Below are 18,707 nucleotides of genomic sequence, written 5' to 3'. Positions count from 1 at the left end.
ATCCCTCGATGCCTCAGAACATGTCCTACCAACCAGTCCCTTCTTCTTGTCAAGTTGTGACACAAACTCCTCTTCTCCCCATTTCTATTCAATACCTCCTCATTAGTTATGTGATCTACCCATCTAATCTTCAGCATTCTTCTGTAGCACCACATTTCGAAAGCTTCTATTCTCTTCTTGTCCAAACTATTTATCATCCATGTTTCACTTCCATACGTGGCTACACTCCATACAAATACTTTCAGAAACGACTTCCTGACACTTAAATCTATACTCGATGTTACCAAATTTCTCTTCTTCAGAAACGCTTTCCTTGCAATTGCCAGTCTACATTTTATATCCTCTCTACTTCAACCATCGTCAGTTATTTTGATCCCCAAATAGCAAAACTACTTTACTATTTTAAGTGTCTCATTTACTAATCTAATTCCCTCGGCATTACCCAACTTAATTCGACTCCATTCCATTATACTAATTTTGCTTTCGTTGACGTTAATCTTATATCCTCCTTTCAAGACACTGTCCATTCTGTTCAACTGCTCTTCCAGGTCCTTTGCTGTCTCTGGCACAATTACAATGTCATCGGCGAACCTCAAAGTTTTTATTTCTTCTCCATGGATTTTAATACTTACTCCGAATTTTTCTTTTGTTTCCTTTACTGCTTGCTCAATATAGAGATTGAATAACATTGGGGAGAGGCTACAACCCTGTCTCACTCCCTCCCCAACCACTGCTTCCCTTTCTTGTCCCTCGACTGCTATAATTGCCATCTGGTTTCTGTACAAATTGTAAATAGCCTTTTGCTCCCTGTATTTTATCCCTGCCACCTGTAGAATTTGAAACAGAGTATTCCAGTCAACATTGTCAAAAGCTTTCTCTAAATCTACAAATGCTAGAAACATAGGTTTGCCTTTCCTTAATCTTTCTTTTAAGATAAGTCGTAAGGTCAGTATTGCCTCACGTGTTCCAACATTTCTACGGAATCAAAACTGATCTTCCCCGAGGTTGGCTTCTACCAGTTTTTCCATTCTTCTGTAAAGAATTCATGTTAGTATTTTGCAGCTGTGACTTATTAAACTGATAGTTCGGTAATTTTCACATCTGTCAACACCTGCTTTCTTTGGGATTGGAATTATTATATTCATCTTGAAGTCTGAGGTATTTTGCCTGCCTCATACATCTTGCTCACCAGATGGTAGAGTTTTGTCAGGACTGGCTCTCCCAAGGCTGTCAGTAGTTCTAATGGAATGTTGTCTACTCGACTTAGGTCTTTCAGTGCTCTGTCAAACTCTTCACGCAGTATTGTATCTCCCATTTCATCTTCATCTACATCCTCTTCCATTTCCATAATATTGTCCTCAAGTACATCGCCCTTGTATAGACCCTCTGTATACTCCTTCCACCTTTCTGCTTTCCCTTCTTTGCTTAGAACTGGGTTTCCATCTGTGCTCTTGATATTCATACAAATGGCTCTCTTTTCTCCAAAGGTCTCTTTAATCTTCCTGTAAGCAGTATCTATCTTACCCCTAGTGAGATAAGCCTCTACATCCTTACATTTGTCCTCTAGCGATCCCTGCTTAGCCATTTTGCACTTCCTGTCAATCTCATTTTTGAGACATTTGTATTCCTTTTTGCCTGCTTCATTTACTGCATTTTTATATTTTCTCCTTTCATCAATTAAATTCAATATTTCTTCTGTTACCCAAGGATTTCTACTAGCCCTCGTCTTTTTACCTACTTCATCCCTCAGAGCTATCCATTCTTCTTCTACTGTATTTCTTTCCCCCATTCCTGTCAATTGTTCTCTTATGCTCTCCCTGAAACACTGTACAACCTCTGGTTTAGTCAGTTTATTACTTATGATTAAAGTTTGTTATTAAAAAAACAGTTGTCAATCAATTATGTATTTGTGTCTCAATTATGTATCAAGTACAGTATATTATATTAATGATATTTTTAGAAAAACTGTAAACTATATTTTGTGTTTTGATGAGTCTCCTGTACATTAACTCAATGCCTTGAAATTTTATGTTGTGAGACAACAAATTTCTATTCTATTTTTAATAATTTGCTGCCCTATAAATGGTGTATTTCATGTAGCTATTTCTAGTCATTTAAATCTATTGCCACAGTCTTTTTCACTCTGCATTGCCAAGTGTTGCACTCATTCATTCACAATCTATTCCTCTCTATCTCTAAAATAATCCATAACAACACATTATGCCAGTACATTTGATGTTATTCAACAATTTTTCTCTTATGTACTCTTAGGAAATTCATTCCGATTTTATTTCAAAATTAATTCTTTCCTGGTTTCACGTTTGCAGTGGCAGCAAAACATAGCCACGTGCATGTGTTGGCCCATGTGGGTGGGAGAGGGAGCTGGAGAGAAAGAAGGGTATGCTTTGTCAAGTGGCTTTGAAAAAGGATATTGATGAAAAGCCTAACAATGTTTTCAGTCTTGTTTATGTTACTGTTGACTACTTAATGTTTCAGCTAAACAGTAAATACCACGTACTCCTTCTGTAATTTATACTGTCTACCGAGAACCAGATTCTCTCATATTTTTACAAATGCATTTGAAAACACAAGGAAAAAATCAAATATTAGCTGATATTGTTGACAAGTGCTGTCATAATCATACAGAAACCCTATGTTAAATTTCATCAAGACATATCATAAATTTTTAACTTGACTATAAAAAATAAACAACAGGTTAAAGAATCTTTTTATGTGAGGGGTGGTTTTTGAAAATACACAAGATATTTGAGCTCGACATAAGTAATTTATTTGACTAACTTCATTCATGGCATGGAAGCCAATACACAAAAGGTGATTAAGGACTTTCAATGCCAGACACATTTGGCTTCATTTTTAGCCCATTCACAGCTGGGGCTTGGAAAACATGATTGATTGGATATGACCTAATTTGTACCAGTTCATCTTTATATGCATAAATACCTGTAATATAAAATAAATTATTCTTATAATCATGTGGTGAACTACTTTTAGTAGAGCTTTTTATTGTATGACATGGTCGCATTATTAAAACATAATCCATCTGATGACTAAAGACCTCTAAATTATTTTTGTGCTCTTAAACCTCAACTCCTTGACTATATTTTCTTGGGCCTTTCTGAATACATATGAGTGCATGACCAAAGGCATTGTGGGGAATATATTGTACAATCTTTTGTGTATGGTCTGTTTGATAAATATCAAATAACACCAACTGTTACAATCAATTAATTACCGTTATTTTCATTAATTTCACATCAGCATTTCATTTTTTATGGCTTCTAGTTTAAAAAAAGAAAAACTGAATGATGTTTATGACTGACTGAGGGTTATTTTTTTCTGTCTGCTTATCCATATAACATTGCTCATGAGCTATTGCATTTCTACAACAGCTGCTCTGAAAGAATTAAATTAAGTGCTACAGTTCCCCATTTATTAACATGAGAGGCAGCTAAATGAAAACTGAACACCCGCAACAACGGGACCATGGAATGTTCCATTCAGAAGACATTTATCCCACTGGAATACCGTTTTGTAAAATGCAGTCGGTCAATGACAGATCCACAGTCACACCTTCCCTTGCACTTTCTCATCCGACTGAAATCGATGCCCTCACATGCCTTTCTTCATTTGGCAACATGTGAAGATAGCACGGTGAATGATCTGGGCAGTATGGGATATATTGCAGAGTTTCTAAACCAAATCGCTGAAGGCAAACCTGCGTGTGATTGACATTGGTGATGGGCATTATTTTACAACAGGACAATACTATCTGACAGGATTCTGACAGTCTGAGGGCAAGCTGCAAAGCCAACAGTGGAAACATCCCACACCTCACCACTAAAGAAGCCCAAAGCAGTTCACATAATTTCCAGTAAGGTCATGATGACCTACTTCTTCGACTGCTGGGGCCCTCTGTTCATCAGATTACTCAAGTGCGGAACCACAATCACTGTGCAGTACTATGAAGGCAATTTGCAGAAACTGTGATGCACCATCAAGTGAAAATATTCAGGAATGCTGTCAGACGGTATCATAGTGTTGCACAATAATGCTAGCCCCCATACTGACCACTGGACGAAGGCTATACTTCAGCAAGTGTTTTGGGAAATACTCCAACATGCTCTGTATAGCCTGGATCCTCCACTGTGTGATTTTCACATCTTTGGTGACATGAAGAAAGAATTGTCTGGATGTCAATTTCAGTCAGATTAGGAAGTGCAAGAGAGGGTGCAGTTGTGAACCCATCAGTTGCTGACCGCTTTCTACAAAAGAGGAACTGATTGTCTTGTCTCCTGGTTGGCTAAATGTCTTAAAGCATGTGGTGACTACTTCTGAATGGAACCATCCATCGTCCCGTTGTAGCAGGTGTTAATTTCATTTGACTGCCTCTGATAATCTGAGAGTCATGATGACAACAAGGAGGGGAGAAAAGAAATATGGAAGATTAGTGCTTAATACCGAGAATGACGAGGTCATTAGAGATGGGACATATAGTAAAACACAAAATAAGCCTAGGCCTATTGAAGAGAATCATTCCATCCTTTAACCAAAGTAATTCCAGGATACTGCAAAAGTTGTGAATCTGGATGGTCATAGGAGAATTTGAGCTATTCTGCTCTGAATCTGGAAGCAGTGCCTTAACCATTGTGCAATCTCATATCAAGAGTTGTTCTACTTGCAGTAATGTTTCATTCGGTGAGGTTGGTACATACTGAAATAAATTAAAAAAAGATATATGAAGGTAAGTAGGTCATATACTGAACAGTCAAAAACCAATTTGCATACTGTACAATGGCAATACAGTGAACCAGTTATTAACTTTGTAGGATAATTGGTTTATTTCACTGTGCTACAGATTTTGAACTCTATAAAAAAAAAGTTGTTAAAATGAAAAAAGAAGTAGATTATTACCATAAATGTAACAGTTCCTGTCTTAATAAGAATCACCACAGCTGTATTCACCCATTCATACATCTACATCCATATTTTACAAACCACAGTGAATGCATGGCAGAGAGTATTCCCATTGTACCAGTTATTAGTGCTTTTTCCTGTTCCATTCACATATCAAGGGCAAGACAAATGGTTGTTCAAATGCCACTGTGTGTGCAGTAAGTAGTCTGATCTTGTCACGATGCCTATGGAAGCAAATTGTACAGGTTGCTGTACATTCCTAGTCATCATTCAAAGCCAGCTCCTGAAACTTTGAAAGCGGGCTTTCTTGGGATACTTTACATCCATCTTCAAGAGTCTGCCAGTTCAGTTCTTTCATCATCTCTGTGACAGTCTCCTGCAGGTCAAAGAAACATGTGACCATTCATGCTGCCCTTCTCTGTATATTTTCAATATCCCTTGTCGTGTACAATTCCCACACACTTCAGCAATGTTCTAGGATGGGTTGCATGAGTGATTTGAAAGCAATTTCCTTTGTACACTGATTGAATTTCCCTAGTACCCAACCAATATTTAACTGAAGTCTACCTGCTTTACTCTTGACTGAACCTATGTGATTATTTCATTTCCTGTCCCTGCAAAGTGTTAACCCAACTACAAAGTGTTACACCCAGATATTTGAATGAGTTTACCAGTTCCAAAACTGTGACATACTGAGATTATGGTCAAAGGATAATATGTTTGTTTCATTTCATGACATGCACAAATTTACATTTCTGGACATTCAAGCAGGCTGCCAATATTTTCACCACTTTGAAACCTTAATAACACCGACTGAATATTTGTATATTTTCTTTCACACTGTACTTCATTTTTGATAACTGCATTACCTGCAAAAAGTCTGAGGCTATTATTAATATTGCCCACCATGTCATTAATATAAAACATGAACAGAAAAGAATCCAACACATTTCCCTGGGTACACCTGAAGTTACATCTACGTCTGTTGACTCTCCATCCACGATAACCTGCTGTGTCCTCCCTACCAAGAAGTCCTCAATCCAGTCCCAAATTTCACTTTATACACCAAACAATCATACTTTCGTTAATAAGCATAGAAGTGGTACTGAATCAAATGCTTTTCAGAAATTGAAAAATACTGCATTACATGACTGCCTTGACCCATGGCTTTCTGATGTCTTGCGAGAAAAGTGCGAGCTGGGTTTCACACAAACAATGTTTTCAAGTCCATAATGGTTGGAGGAGACCATTCTATTTGAGATATCTCATTATGGTTGAGCTCAGAATGTGTTCTAAGATTTGACAACAAATGGATGTCAAGAACACAGGACAGTGGTTATGCAGATCAATTCTGCTACCCAGTCTATATATGGATGTGACCTGCACTTTCTTCCACATACTGAGCATAATTTTTATTTAGAGGAATCTATGATAAATTATTGATAACAGAGGAGCTAATTAGGTATAAAATCTGATATGGATTCCATCGGATCCTGGAACTTTGTTCAGCTTTAACAATTTCAGCTGTTTCTCAATACACTGATATCTATTTAGTTCCATTTCAGTGGTACAAGAATTAAGCTGGGGTAATATTCCTGAGTTTTCCTTTGTGAAGAAACATTTTAAAATAGAGTTAAGCATTTCTGCTTTCGTTTTGGCATCCACAATTTCAGTTCCTTTCTTGTCCAAAAGTGTCCATACACCAGCACACGGTCAACTATTCTTTTAAACTTGAGCCATAGTTCCTCCGCATGCTCCTGTCTTGAGCTAAAATTCTCAAGTTCCTCACTGAGATACGACATTAATACTTCTTTGTCCAATTTACTGAACATATAGATCTTTCTACTTGTTTTAATTGTCCTTTGTACTTTAGTATTCACTGTTACTATAACTGTCTCATGGTCACTGATACCAGTTTCGATGTGGACATTTTTAAAGTCAGGCCAATTTGTTGTCATTAGATCCAATATATTTCCATCATAAGTGTGATTCCAAGCTTTCTATTCTAATTAATTTTCAGAGAAGGCATCTGATAATGTTTCTCAGGGCGTCTTGCTATGCTCACCTCAAACACAACTGTAACCACCCCAACTGATCGCTGGATAGTTAGTCTCCTTCTATGATTACATTAAGATTAGGGAACTTTTGTACAAGCAAACTAAGGTTTTCTCTAAAGTTTTCTGTTACATCAGGAGATAGTCTGGTGGTTGATAGAAAGGTCCAATCATAATTTTATGCCCACTCATGATACTGAATCTTGCAAACACAATCTCGCGAGAAGGTTCGGTTTCCATCTTGGTGGATATGAGTTTCTTGTCAATTGTGACAAATACACCACCTCCATTTCCCATTAATCTATCCTTAATGCATATGCTTAAATTTTCCCAAAAATCTCACTACTTTCAACTTCTGGTTTTAACCAGCTTTCTATACTTAGTATTGTGTGTCACTGCCTTTCAGGTGCACTTCAAACTCTGGCACTTTGTTGTGAATGCTTTGGAAGTTAACCACTAAGAATATAAAATTCTCACTCGGAGTGTTTCTTTGGATATTACACTGATACTTCTAGGTTTCCTACAACTATTGTTATCTGGATAGGATGGCGAGTCGCCCAATACACCTTGTGTGCAGCTCACACACAGGCAGCTGCTTGGGTAGCAGCCTTTGATGTGTAGTGCACATCTGACTCGTTTACAGGGAGCTTACAGATCTCCATTCTCTGGCGCAAGTATAGGAAGTCATGCCTAGCTTGTAAAAGAGCTCTGATTCCATCATTCCTCTTAAATCAGAACTAGGGAGACACATCTGCCCTGGTAGCAATGCTACTCATTGTAAACTTTGTTGGAATACCGTGGGCAAGGTGGTATTCTCAACCTTCTCTGCCAGTCGTTGGAACAATCCAAGTATGACAACATGCATTGTTTGTTCCAGCGTGCACCACTACCTGCAGCCGTTGCACCCCATTCCCTCAATGGCTGCTAGAACAGACTCTTCAACATGTTAAATGAGGCCTCCAGGCACACATATTGAGTGCACGTGGTATTGCTTCCCACCCCTGTTGCTGTTTCCCTAATGGGGACCTTTATTTGCCATATGTTTCGATTGCCGATGATTGATACACCCCCTACTCTTGTGTGTTTGCCTCTACTTGACAAGGGACAAAGCATGTGTCCCAAAGGGTGAAGTGAATCTCACTGGTTGTTTTGGTTTCAGTGGAAGATAGTACCTTGAGATAATACCCTAATAAATGGTAGAGTGGGATGTACCCTCTGCCATGCATCTCACACTGATTTCCAGAGTATAAATGTAGATGTAGATGAGTATAACATCCTGAGTTCTCCTTTGTCCCTGTCTTGCCTGTACAGGACATCTAAACCTGCCATTGACACACCATTCACAGTCAAGTGCAAATATTGACAAAGGCTGTATTTCCTGCTGAACCAACACTATCCACAGAGGGGGATAGTACTTGAGGTACTTTTGTTAAGTCTGGTAAATGACTCTTGGTAGCTCTCACAACACATCCATTCGCAACAGCTTCCATTTAGTCGTGGTGATTTCCATCTGCTTATGACAAAAAAGAAGTAACTAACACATCCCAGGTCTAAGAACAGCATACAAAGTGGTGCTGTATTGTATTTATTTAAATACAGTATGGAACATAGAATGATCACAATAGTTTACTATCTTGTTTTTTGCATCAGATATTGAACTGTGCCCGTATTGCATGTATTTAACAGAGAATCCAGTCAATGAGTGGCATACATGTTACTGTCAGTGTTTACTCAATAAAGGATGAGTGACTGAAATCCCAAACTAGAATTACCAATTATAGTTTATAAAGAGCTTAGATGATTTAAAAAAATGTGGAATCTGAGTTTTGGTAATTTATTTGTTTAAAGGGGATAATGTGCATAAACCGTCAGAGTGGAACCGAATTGTATGTTTTTTCGCAAATCTGTGCCTCTATCAGTATACCTTTCCTCGCTTCTCATATTTTCGTGCATGATCGAGGAACACTTCAATAGTTTTGCGTTACTGAAAGGTGCCTGCCCCGCCTGACTTATTAATAAATAGCCATCACCAATTATATCTGACTATTAATTTAGTTTTCTAGGCGCTCAGTCCGGAACTGCGCGACTGCTACGGTCGCAGGTTCGAATCCTGCCTCGGGCATGGATGTGTGTGACGTCCTTATATTAGTTAGGTTTAAGTAGTTCTAAGTTCTAGGGGACTGATGACCACAGATGTTAAGTCCCATAGTGCTCAGAGCCATTTTTTTATTAATTTAGTTAGATAACTTCGCATAAGATACACAATTTTTTTAAAAAAAATATTGGCGTGTTCGTATTTTTTTGAATCTGTTGACAGCTACACACAGTTCTCTCTAAATATGATCACTTCGCACTGATATAATCAGACAATGTAAAAATTACACGATGAACCGTAATTGATCTACCAAAGCCAAATTTATGACAATCCTGTAATGTTCTGTATTATTCGTTGTTTGGGCGTCATAGTGAACATAACCTACTTCGGTTCCACACCAACATAAAATATGAGGACGAGAATAGCGTATCAATATTTGATATTGAGAGTACTAGGGAACCAATGCTTCATTTATAGACAGTGTTATCATCAGCGAATATCCTTACTGTTTAAGATATTCACGACTTTTCCGCTCTTCGTCCTTATACACCACCGACACATCGCCATTTTTTATCTCGTGTTTGGTCGTGAAGTATCGCTCAAGGCGAGAGAGAGACTGACATCGCCCAAAATGAGAATTGAATAGTTTACTGAACTTGGGACGATTATTGGTGTGCAACATGGTTGTAACTTTTAGAATTCCAAGGTAACGTCTGACGCTTTATGCGTGGTTAAAGAGAACTGTTTCCGGCCTATAGTTAAAAAAAAACATGTCTGTGAGTGCAAGTGCAGAAAACTTGTCGAGTGACAATCAAGTGAGTATTTTATACACTATTGAGTGTAGCTATTGTCCAGTTCCATATTTTAGAGCATAAATTACTATTCGAGTTATTGTAACTATACTAGTAACCTAATGTTACAAGTACATAATATCCAGTAAGTGAACGAACAATCTGTCAGTGACTCCGAGTGTTTGTTTACTAGAGCTCAGGAGACGGAGGCACTATGTGCCTGGAACTGGCACTCGAAGGAGAAAGGCTTTGCAAGGCAGGAGATTGTCGAGCAGGAGTTGCATTCTTTCAGGCAGCAATTCAAGCAGGCACCGACGACCTAAGAACGCTAAGTGCTATCTACAGCCAACTTGGGAATGCGTATTTTTACCTTGGAGACTATGTTAAGGCAATGCAGTATCACAAACATGATCTGACACTTGCACGGTAAGTAGCTAGTGTGGTGTGTGTCGAATGACAAGTTGGTTAACAATTCCATTGCACTGTATTTTTATGTAGCAGTTCATTAACGTCATCTTATAGAATTCCACCAGTGCACTTGCACATGTCATCATGAAAAACGTGTTACAGAATAAACGGCCGCAATTTTGCGTTAGTGTAAGAATCAGTGTACAGAAGAGCCCATGATTCATTATTGAAAATTATTCTTAGGAGGTGAATAAATCATTGTGAGATTTGACATCATTCTCTGTGTTGTACAAACCTCAAATGGTCAGTATTGATGTGACATTCTGGAGTGAGTTAAACAGGTGTACTTAATGCTGGCCTTTTCCAAGTCCAGTGTCATTGATACATTCTTGTGCAGTCATTTAAAACTTGATTAGTACTGGTATTCCATGATGTAATGTAAAATGAATTTGACAGTACACTTTGAGATTAGTTGCAGTCTTATAGAATTCTACCAATGAACGAAACCATGCATCTTTTTTCACGCTTATCTGAAATTATTATTTTCAGTGATTTGTGTGACTTGTTGCTTTATTGTATAGCCCACTTTGAGGCTGTAAGAGATAAATAGTGACTCCTGCCCTCCTTTGAAATTTTCAATATCCGCATACATATGTTGCAAACCCCTGTGAACTGTGTGGCAGAACATATTTTAGTTTTTCTTCTCGTTCCATTTTGATACAAGCACAGGAAGAACAACTGCTTAACTCCCTCTGTTTGTGTACTTAGTAATTAATCTAATATGGTCTTTAGTCTCTGTGGGAGCAGTGCAGAGGAGGCAATAGTATATTCCTACATTTCTCACTTAATACAGGTTATGAAACTTTGTAATTAGGTTCCTGTGGCTCAAATGAGCTTGTCACTCTTTGCTGCCCATTTTTAAATAAGATAAATATTCTGCTCTACATCTGTTTGGTACAGGTTTTACACTAGTGTGGGTCGCAAAAGTGTTTTGCAAGAAAATTACTGTTTAGAGTGACAATATTTTGCCAAAGAACTGAAGTAGCCACCTGTTTTACATATGATTTAGCTAGTATTCCCTTATATCTGCTCTGCATGCTGGTCCTGTGGGCCATTCAGTACATACTGGCCGTCTTGTCATCCTCTGCCAGTGCCATTATTCAGATGTGGCATGGAGGGTAATGTGGTTAACAGACAGCTCCACCCAGCCTTTGTCAGCTTCTCAGACCTTTCTCACTCAAGTAGCTCATCAGTTGGGATTGCGAGACTGAATGTACCACTTCCCAGCCCTCCCACCAAGGAAAAATCTATATCGGTACTAAGAATTGAACCAGGATCTTCCATGTGGTTGTCAAGACTCGTTGATCACTTAGCTACGGAGATGTTCAGTGTTTCCTTTATGCCTGCTTCATTTCCTGCATTTTTATATTTTCTCATTTTGTCAGTTATATTCATTATTTCAAGTGCTATCCTAGAATTTCTACTGGACATTGTCTTCTTGCCCATGTAATCCTATTTAATCCTTCAAAACTACCCATTTATCACCTATTATATTCCTTTCTCTTGTTTCAGCTAATTGTTTGCTAATGCTCCCTTTGAAGTTCTCGACAATGTCTAGTTCTTTGAACTTACACGGGTCCCATTTTCTTAGTTGCATACCTTTCTGAAATTTGTTTAGTTGTAATCTGAAGCTCGTAACCAGTGTGCAGCTATATTCCGCAAGCCATTTGGTGGTGTGTGGTGGAGAGTACCTCTGGTAACCCTTCCCTGTTCCACCCGCGAATGGTGCGTGAAAAGGAGGACTGTTTGTAAACCTCTGTATTAGCTCTGTGTTCTCAAATTTTCTCAAGTTCATTTCAGGAGACATGCAGGAGGAAGTAATATGTTGTCTAACTCTTCCCAGAACATGGACTCTCAGAATTTCAAAAGTAAGCCTCTCCTTGAGTCACTGTGCCTCTCTTATATTCCCTACTGCGAGAGTTTGTTGAGTATCTCCATGATTCACCACTCTTTTGATATTTTCTGTCCCTCTTACTAATCCAATGTGCTAGGGATTCCAGACATGAATAATACTCAAGAAATAGTTGAGCAAGTGTCCTCTAAGCCACTTATTTCATGGATGAATTACATTCCCTTAAGACTCTTCCTATGAATCTCAGCCTGGCATCTGTTTTCCTACTAATTGTTTTATGTGGCCTTTCAACGTGATGTTGCTATGGATAGGTACTCCCTGGTATTTTATGGAAGTGAGTGTTTCCAGCCATCTGTCACCAATAGTGTAATTGTACAGTAGTGGATTTCATTTTCTGTGTATGCACAATATGTTATGTTTGTTCAGCTCAGAGTCAACTGCCAGAGCTTGCACCATTCATCAATCCTCTGCAGGTCATTTTTCTTTCTTATAGACAGCCATTTCATCCACAAACAGTCTTAAAGAGCTTCCAATGTTTCCTACTGTATCATTTATATACATCATAAATGGTAACAGTCCTGTCGCACTTCCTTGGGGTAGTCCTGAAATTCTCTTTACATCTGTCACTTTTGTTCCTTTAAGAGTGATGTATTGAGTTCTATCAGCAAGGATGCCTTGAATGCTGTCACAAATCTGGTCCTATACTTGGTGAGCTAATTTTTTTCCAGTAAGACCAGTGCAGGACTGCAGCAAATGCCTTTCTGAAATCGAGGAACATGGCACCAAATTGAGCACCTGTATCTACAGTGCTGTGAATGTCATGTAGGAACAGACTGAGCTGAGTGTCACAAGATCTTTGTTGCTGAATCCATATCAGTTTTTATAGAGGAGATTTTCATTCTCCAAAAACATTGTAATATGTTAGCATGAAACATTCTGTAATTCTACAACAAATTGACATCAGTGGTAGAGGCCTATGAGTTAATTATGTGCATCTGTCATACGACCCTTCTTGAAAATGGGAATAATCTGTGCTTTGTTCCTTTTGCTAGGTACCCTTTGTTGCTCCAGTGACTTATAATAAACTGCTGCTGAAAGGGGAGAAAGTTCTTTCGCATAGTCTCTGTGGAATCTTGCAAGTATCTCATCTGGTCCAGATGCCTTTCCACAATGAAGCAATTGTAGTTGCTTTTCTATTCCATGATCATTTGTGCCAATACCTGCCCAGTTGGTCGAATTTCAAAAACCCAAATTCAGTATTTTAGCCTTTTCATTTTCCGTTTCAGTGCCAGTATGATCACTGAGTGAAACAGATGATGTCGATCCACTTACCGATTTTATCTAAGGCCAAAACTTTTCTAGGGTTTTTACTCAGATCACATGACAGAATTTTATTTTCAAAATCATTTAATGGTTCTTTCATTACTCTCCTTATGTGCATTTTCACTTTGTTCAGTTTTTGTTTATCAGCTATGTTTTAACTTCTCTGGAGTGTGTAATGATGCTTATTTTTTTATGTAGTAGTTTTACTGCTCCTGAAAACCTTGCTTGGAATGTACTTGTCTGAGACATGTGTATGCACTTCTTTTGCCTTCATACTGTCTGTCCACAACCAGAATTGTACCTTGATGACCAGTTGCTCAGTATGGCAGAATCACACCTTTTTTGAACTGGTGTTCGATGCCCAATTGACATAGCTTCTCCTTCTTCGCCACCTTAAGTGAATCTGTTGGTCACACCTTAATACACTTCGCTGCTCCAGTAACACTAACTGGGACACAGACTGCTGTACACTTTTGCCACTTTACAAAGCTCTGTCCTGTCCCATCATGATTATGGGCATCTGACATATGTTTCGGCACATTGCGTACAGCATTGTGGATGCTGGACCTGATGCACCATTGTGGGCTGCGACTTGTAACAAGTGCCTTTTGGACCAGCCCTACAAACAGCATATTCACAGAGGTTGAAATCCCTCAATACAAATCAGGCACCAAAAACTGCTGCTCAATGCAACACCCATTTTCTGCTCCCTGTGTGTCTGAACTGTCGTGCCAATTTTCCACCATCGCTGCTTCTCAGGGAGTCATCGCGTATGCCCCCGTGATGTGTACCCTGTCTTTGGGTCTGTCTCAACGTATCGTTTGGACTGAAAGACACTGTTGACCTCATGGTTTCTCGCTGCCTGTTCCTGGCCAGCCTTGATGCACTTCTGGGTTCGGAATTGGTGCACACTGACTGCTGTATGGTTGACGGACAAACTGGTTTTGCATACACCCATGCAAGTTGCAGTGATCTACACTTCCTGCCGTACAGATACAATATATTTGCTGCAAACTTGCTGTCCATCACATTTGTTCTTGACCAGTGAGACATTGTTAATTGGCAGTGACTCCATGAGTAGTTTTCAGGCTATAGATCAGTGCTATCCGAACACCCATTGGTTGTTACTATCCAGGCTCTCATTTCTGACCTCCATCTAGCTGGACAGTCAATTATCTTTGGACCACAGTTCACTATGGGGTCCCAGAAAATGAACATACTGACCAGTTTGTCAAGTTGGCTTTCAGGATGCCAACTTAAGATATGGGGGTATCAGAATGGGACCTTCAGTTGACACTACACCTCCAGTTGTTGGAGGCTTGGAACATGAGTTGGTGTGCCCTGGTTTCTCCCAATAAACTGCAGGCAATAAAGGGATCATGACGGTGGCAGTCTTCCCTCTGTCCTCCTTGTAGGGAATCTACTATTCTCTGTTGCTTTGCATTGGCCGTGCTTGGCTAACCCGTGGCCACATCCTACAGTCTGAGGATCCAACCCACTGTTGGTGTGGTGCCCTTCTGATGGTGGCCCACATCTTACTGGAATGCCCTAATCTGGCCACCTTATGGCAAAACCATCAAGTTGCTGACATGCTGCCTCTGGTGGAAGTGGACGATGCCAAAGTGGCTGATCTGGTCTTACATTGTATCTATGAATGTGATTTCTACTCCTCTCTGTGAGGAAGGTCATGTTGGCGTCGTCGGCTGCCTAAGGGATTGGAGGGGTAGCCCATCGACTGCTCTGAACCAGGGTGCCCTTGGCTACCCTTGCTTGATGATATGGCCTGATTCCTGCCCTCCTCACCTTTTTAATTCTTTTTGTATTTTTACGCCCGTCATTGATTTACTGTCTCATCATCACTGTCTGTTTCCCTAGATTTTTATCCACTGTCGCATTGCTGTTCTTCTTGTGGTAATGGAGGGTGAGAAAATATCAGTCGGTCACAGAGCGTGCATCTCCCATTCCATAATGTGTACCAGGGCGTACAGCTGTTTTCTGTACAGAGCAGCTCACCCACCTCCATTCTCTTACACCTCTCTCACATCTACTTCCTTTTATCTCTTTGGTTTTATTTATTTTTGGTTGCAGTTGGGTTCAGTAGGATTTGTCTTCTATGTCCTTTATCTCTGAGGCCTCTTGCTGGCTTGGCTCGTATGGAGGGGGTGACAACCTCATAGTTTGGTCCCTTTAACCTCATCAGTCCAATCCAATCAAAACAAATTGCAAAATAATTTAGACAAGATTTCTGTGTAGTGGGAAAAGTGGCAATTGACCTTAAACAGTAAAAAGTGTGATCTCCACATGAGTACTACAACGAATCCATTAAATTTTGATTACGCCATAAATAACATAAATTTAAAGATTGTTGATTCATCTAAATATCTATGGACTACAGTTACGAGCATTGTGAAACTGGAGTTTTTCCTGGTGTACGAAATACTCAAAGATCTTATGGGAATACAGCTGGGCGAAGTCTTTGAAAACAACCATTATTTCATGGTCATTTTCAAGGCACAGATGCGGTTTGAACAGTTATGAACAATTTAAATCAAAAACATCACATGGGAAATGTTGTGCAGAAAGTGAATCAGAGTGTGCGTTTTAATGGTAGAATACTTAGAAGATGAAAAAATGTACTATAGGGGCTGCCTGCACTATGCTTGTTCAGCCTTTCTGGAATATTTCTGCTTCGTACGGGTCCTTACTGTGTAGGATAGGTGGAGGGCATGGAAAAAGTTCCAAGAAAGTCAGCTTGACTTGTGTTATTGCAAAATAGGGGACGGAGTGTCATGGACGTGATGTGTGAGTTGGGTTGGCAGTCATTAGATGATGGCTTTTTTCATTGCGGTGACATCTTTTCATGAAATTTCAATCACCAGTTTCCTCCTCTGAATGCGAAAATATTTTGTTGACTCCCACCAATATAGGGAGAAATGACCATTGTCATAAAACAAAAGAAATTAGAAGAAGTGTGGAAAGACTTAGGTGTTCATCCTTCACACATGCTATTCGAGATAGGAATGGTGACAAAATAGTTTTAATGTGGTTTTTTGAACCGTGTGCCAATTACTTAAGTGTGAATCGCAGTGTAGTCATGAAGAAGTAGAAATTTAGACTGTTAAAAGGTACCCCCAGTTAAATTATGCCTCCCTCTCCCCTATTCTGCAAATTTCACAAGTGTTTTGGCTACATATACTTAAGTTGTCTAACCCCATCATCTCACCTCTTTATATTTATAAAAAGACTGTAAATCTTCAAACTACAAAAATACAGAGTCAATTTATAAAAGACAATTTAAACGAGTGTGGTTGAGCAGTCATAAAATAGTTGTTGTGGTCTTCAGTCTAAAGACAGGTTTCACTTCCTCTGTTATATCTCTGCTACTCTCAGAATTTAAAATAGTATATTCCACTCAAGATTGTAAAACACTTTCTCTAAATGTACAAATGATATTAATGTAGATAGCTCTTCAACCTAACATCTACGATAAGTTGTCGGATCAGCATTGATTCAGATGTTCTCACATTTCTCCAGAACTCAACTTTTCTTCCTCTATGTTGGTTTCTACAAGTTTTTCAATTTTTCTGCAAATAATTCATGTCAATATTTTGAAATTGTGACTTATTAAATTTTGAGGGCATGCCTTCTGTTCCAAGGAGCTTGTTTTGACATATAGGTCTTCCAGTGCCCTGTGAAATTCTTCTCGCAGTATATCTCCCATCTCATCTTCACCTGCTTCCTCTTCCCATACTATAACACTGTCCTCAAGTTTTTTTTCAGTTACAAGGGTTGGAACTTTAATAGTGGCAGCTATTTATTTACAGCTCATACAAAATAGGTACGTGTTTCAAAGTTTTACTGACCTTCAGAGTAGTCACCAGCATTGTGTATAACCCACTGCCAGTGATGTGGAAGTCATAGGATACTCTTAGCAGTGCCAGTTGTGTTGACAGTTCGAGCGGCGTGGTCTATTGCCCAACAAATTTGTAGCAGTTCTGAAGCGAATGCCATGAAGTGTTTCCTTCAGTTTAGAAATCGAGTTGATCTCACGAGGGCTTAAGTCAGGGGAGTGCAGTAGGTGGTATAGCACTTAGCAGCCCCATCAGTCAAACAAATCAGTAACAGCTTGCACTGTATGTGCTTGAACATTGTCCTGCAAAATGATGGTCAGGTCCTGCAGAAAGTGTCATCACTTCTGTCTCTGTGCTGCTCATTTTTGGAACACAACCTACGACCAGCTTAGAGACAGAAGTGGTGACCTTTCTGCAGGAACTGACCATCATTTTGCAGGACAATGCTCAAGAATATAAGTGTAAGTTGTTACTGATTTGTTTGACTGATGGGGCTGCTAAGTGCTATACCACCTACTGCACTCCCCTTACTTAAGCCCTCGTGAGTTCAACTCGATTTCTAAACTGAAGGAAACACTTCACGGCATTCGATTCAGAACTGCTACAAATTCGTCAGGCAATAGTTCGCGCCACTGGAACTGTCAACACAACTGGCACTGCTAAGAGTATCCTACGACTTCCACATCGCTGGCAACGGGTTATACACAAAGCTGGTGAATACTTTGAAGGTCAGTAAAACTTTGAAACACATACCTATTTTGTACGAGCTGTAAATAAGTAGTTGCCGCTATTAAAGTTCCAAACCTCGTATATAGGCCCCCCCGTGTATTGCTTCTGCCTTTCAGCTTTCCCTTCTTTGCTTAGTACTGGTTTTTCAACTGAGCTCTTGATATTCATACAGTTGTAGTCCTTCATACTTTTCTGGCAGTCTGTTGACATCTTGAGATGTCGGTATCCTGCTGGATATCAGTGTCGTTCATTCACAATAGTTCGACAAACTGACTTGTTTTTGTGATCAAGTGCTACCTGAGACTACTCATTGAATGGAGCAGGTCTTGTACTTACACTTACATCTACATCTACATGGATACTCTGCAAATCACATTTAAGTGCCTGGCAGATGGTTCATCAAATCACTTTCACAATAATTCTCTGTTATTACAATGTCGAATAGCATGCAGAAAATACAAACACCTATATCTTCCTGTGCGAGCTCTGATTTCCCTTATTTTATTATGAGGATTGTTTCTCCCTGTATAGGTTGGTGTCAACAAAATATTTTCGCATTCGGAGGAGAAAGTTGGAGATCGAAGTTTCGTGAAAAGATTTTGCCACAGT

At 39.3% G+C, this 18,707-nt stretch overlaps 2 protein-coding genes across 3 annotated transcripts in view; one reads left to right on the top strand and one right to left on the bottom strand.

Annotated features, from left to right (window-relative positions):
• The window catches only part of LOC124713135 (ubiquinone biosynthesis protein COQ4 homolog, mitochondrial), a 117,788-nt gene extending 108,084 nt beyond the window's left edge, over window positions 1-9,704 (bottom strand). The window contains exon 1 of the mRNA XM_047242926.1: window positions 9,591-9,704. Coding sequence (XP_047098882.1) covers window positions 9,591-9,651 — 61 coding nt within the window. The 5' untranslated portion in view covers window positions 9,652-9,704. The remainder of the gene's footprint in view (window positions 1-9,590) is intronic.
• The window catches only part of LOC124713109 (G-protein-signaling modulator 2), a 144,176-nt gene continuing 135,135 nt past the window's right edge, over window positions 9,667-18,707 (top strand). For both annotated transcript variants that reach the window (XM_047242924.1, XM_047242923.1), the window contains exons 1-2: window positions 9,667-9,899; window positions 10,069-10,301. In XM_047242924.1, coding sequence (XP_047098880.1) covers window positions 9,855-9,899; window positions 10,069-10,301 — 278 coding nt within the window. In that variant the 5' untranslated portion in view covers window positions 9,667-9,854. The remainder of the gene's footprint in view (window positions 9,900-10,068; window positions 10,302-18,707) is intronic.

The sequence above is a fragment of the Schistocerca piceifrons genome, chromosome 1 (genome assembly GCF_021461385.2).
Source record: "Schistocerca piceifrons isolate TAMUIC-IGC-003096 chromosome 1, iqSchPice1.1, whole genome shotgun sequence".
Lineage (NCBI taxonomy): Eukaryota > Metazoa > Arthropoda > Insecta > Orthoptera > Acrididae > Schistocerca > Schistocerca piceifrons.
The sequence above is the reverse complement of the archived record's forward strand: the minus strand, read 5'-3'. Positions and strand labels throughout refer to the sequence as shown.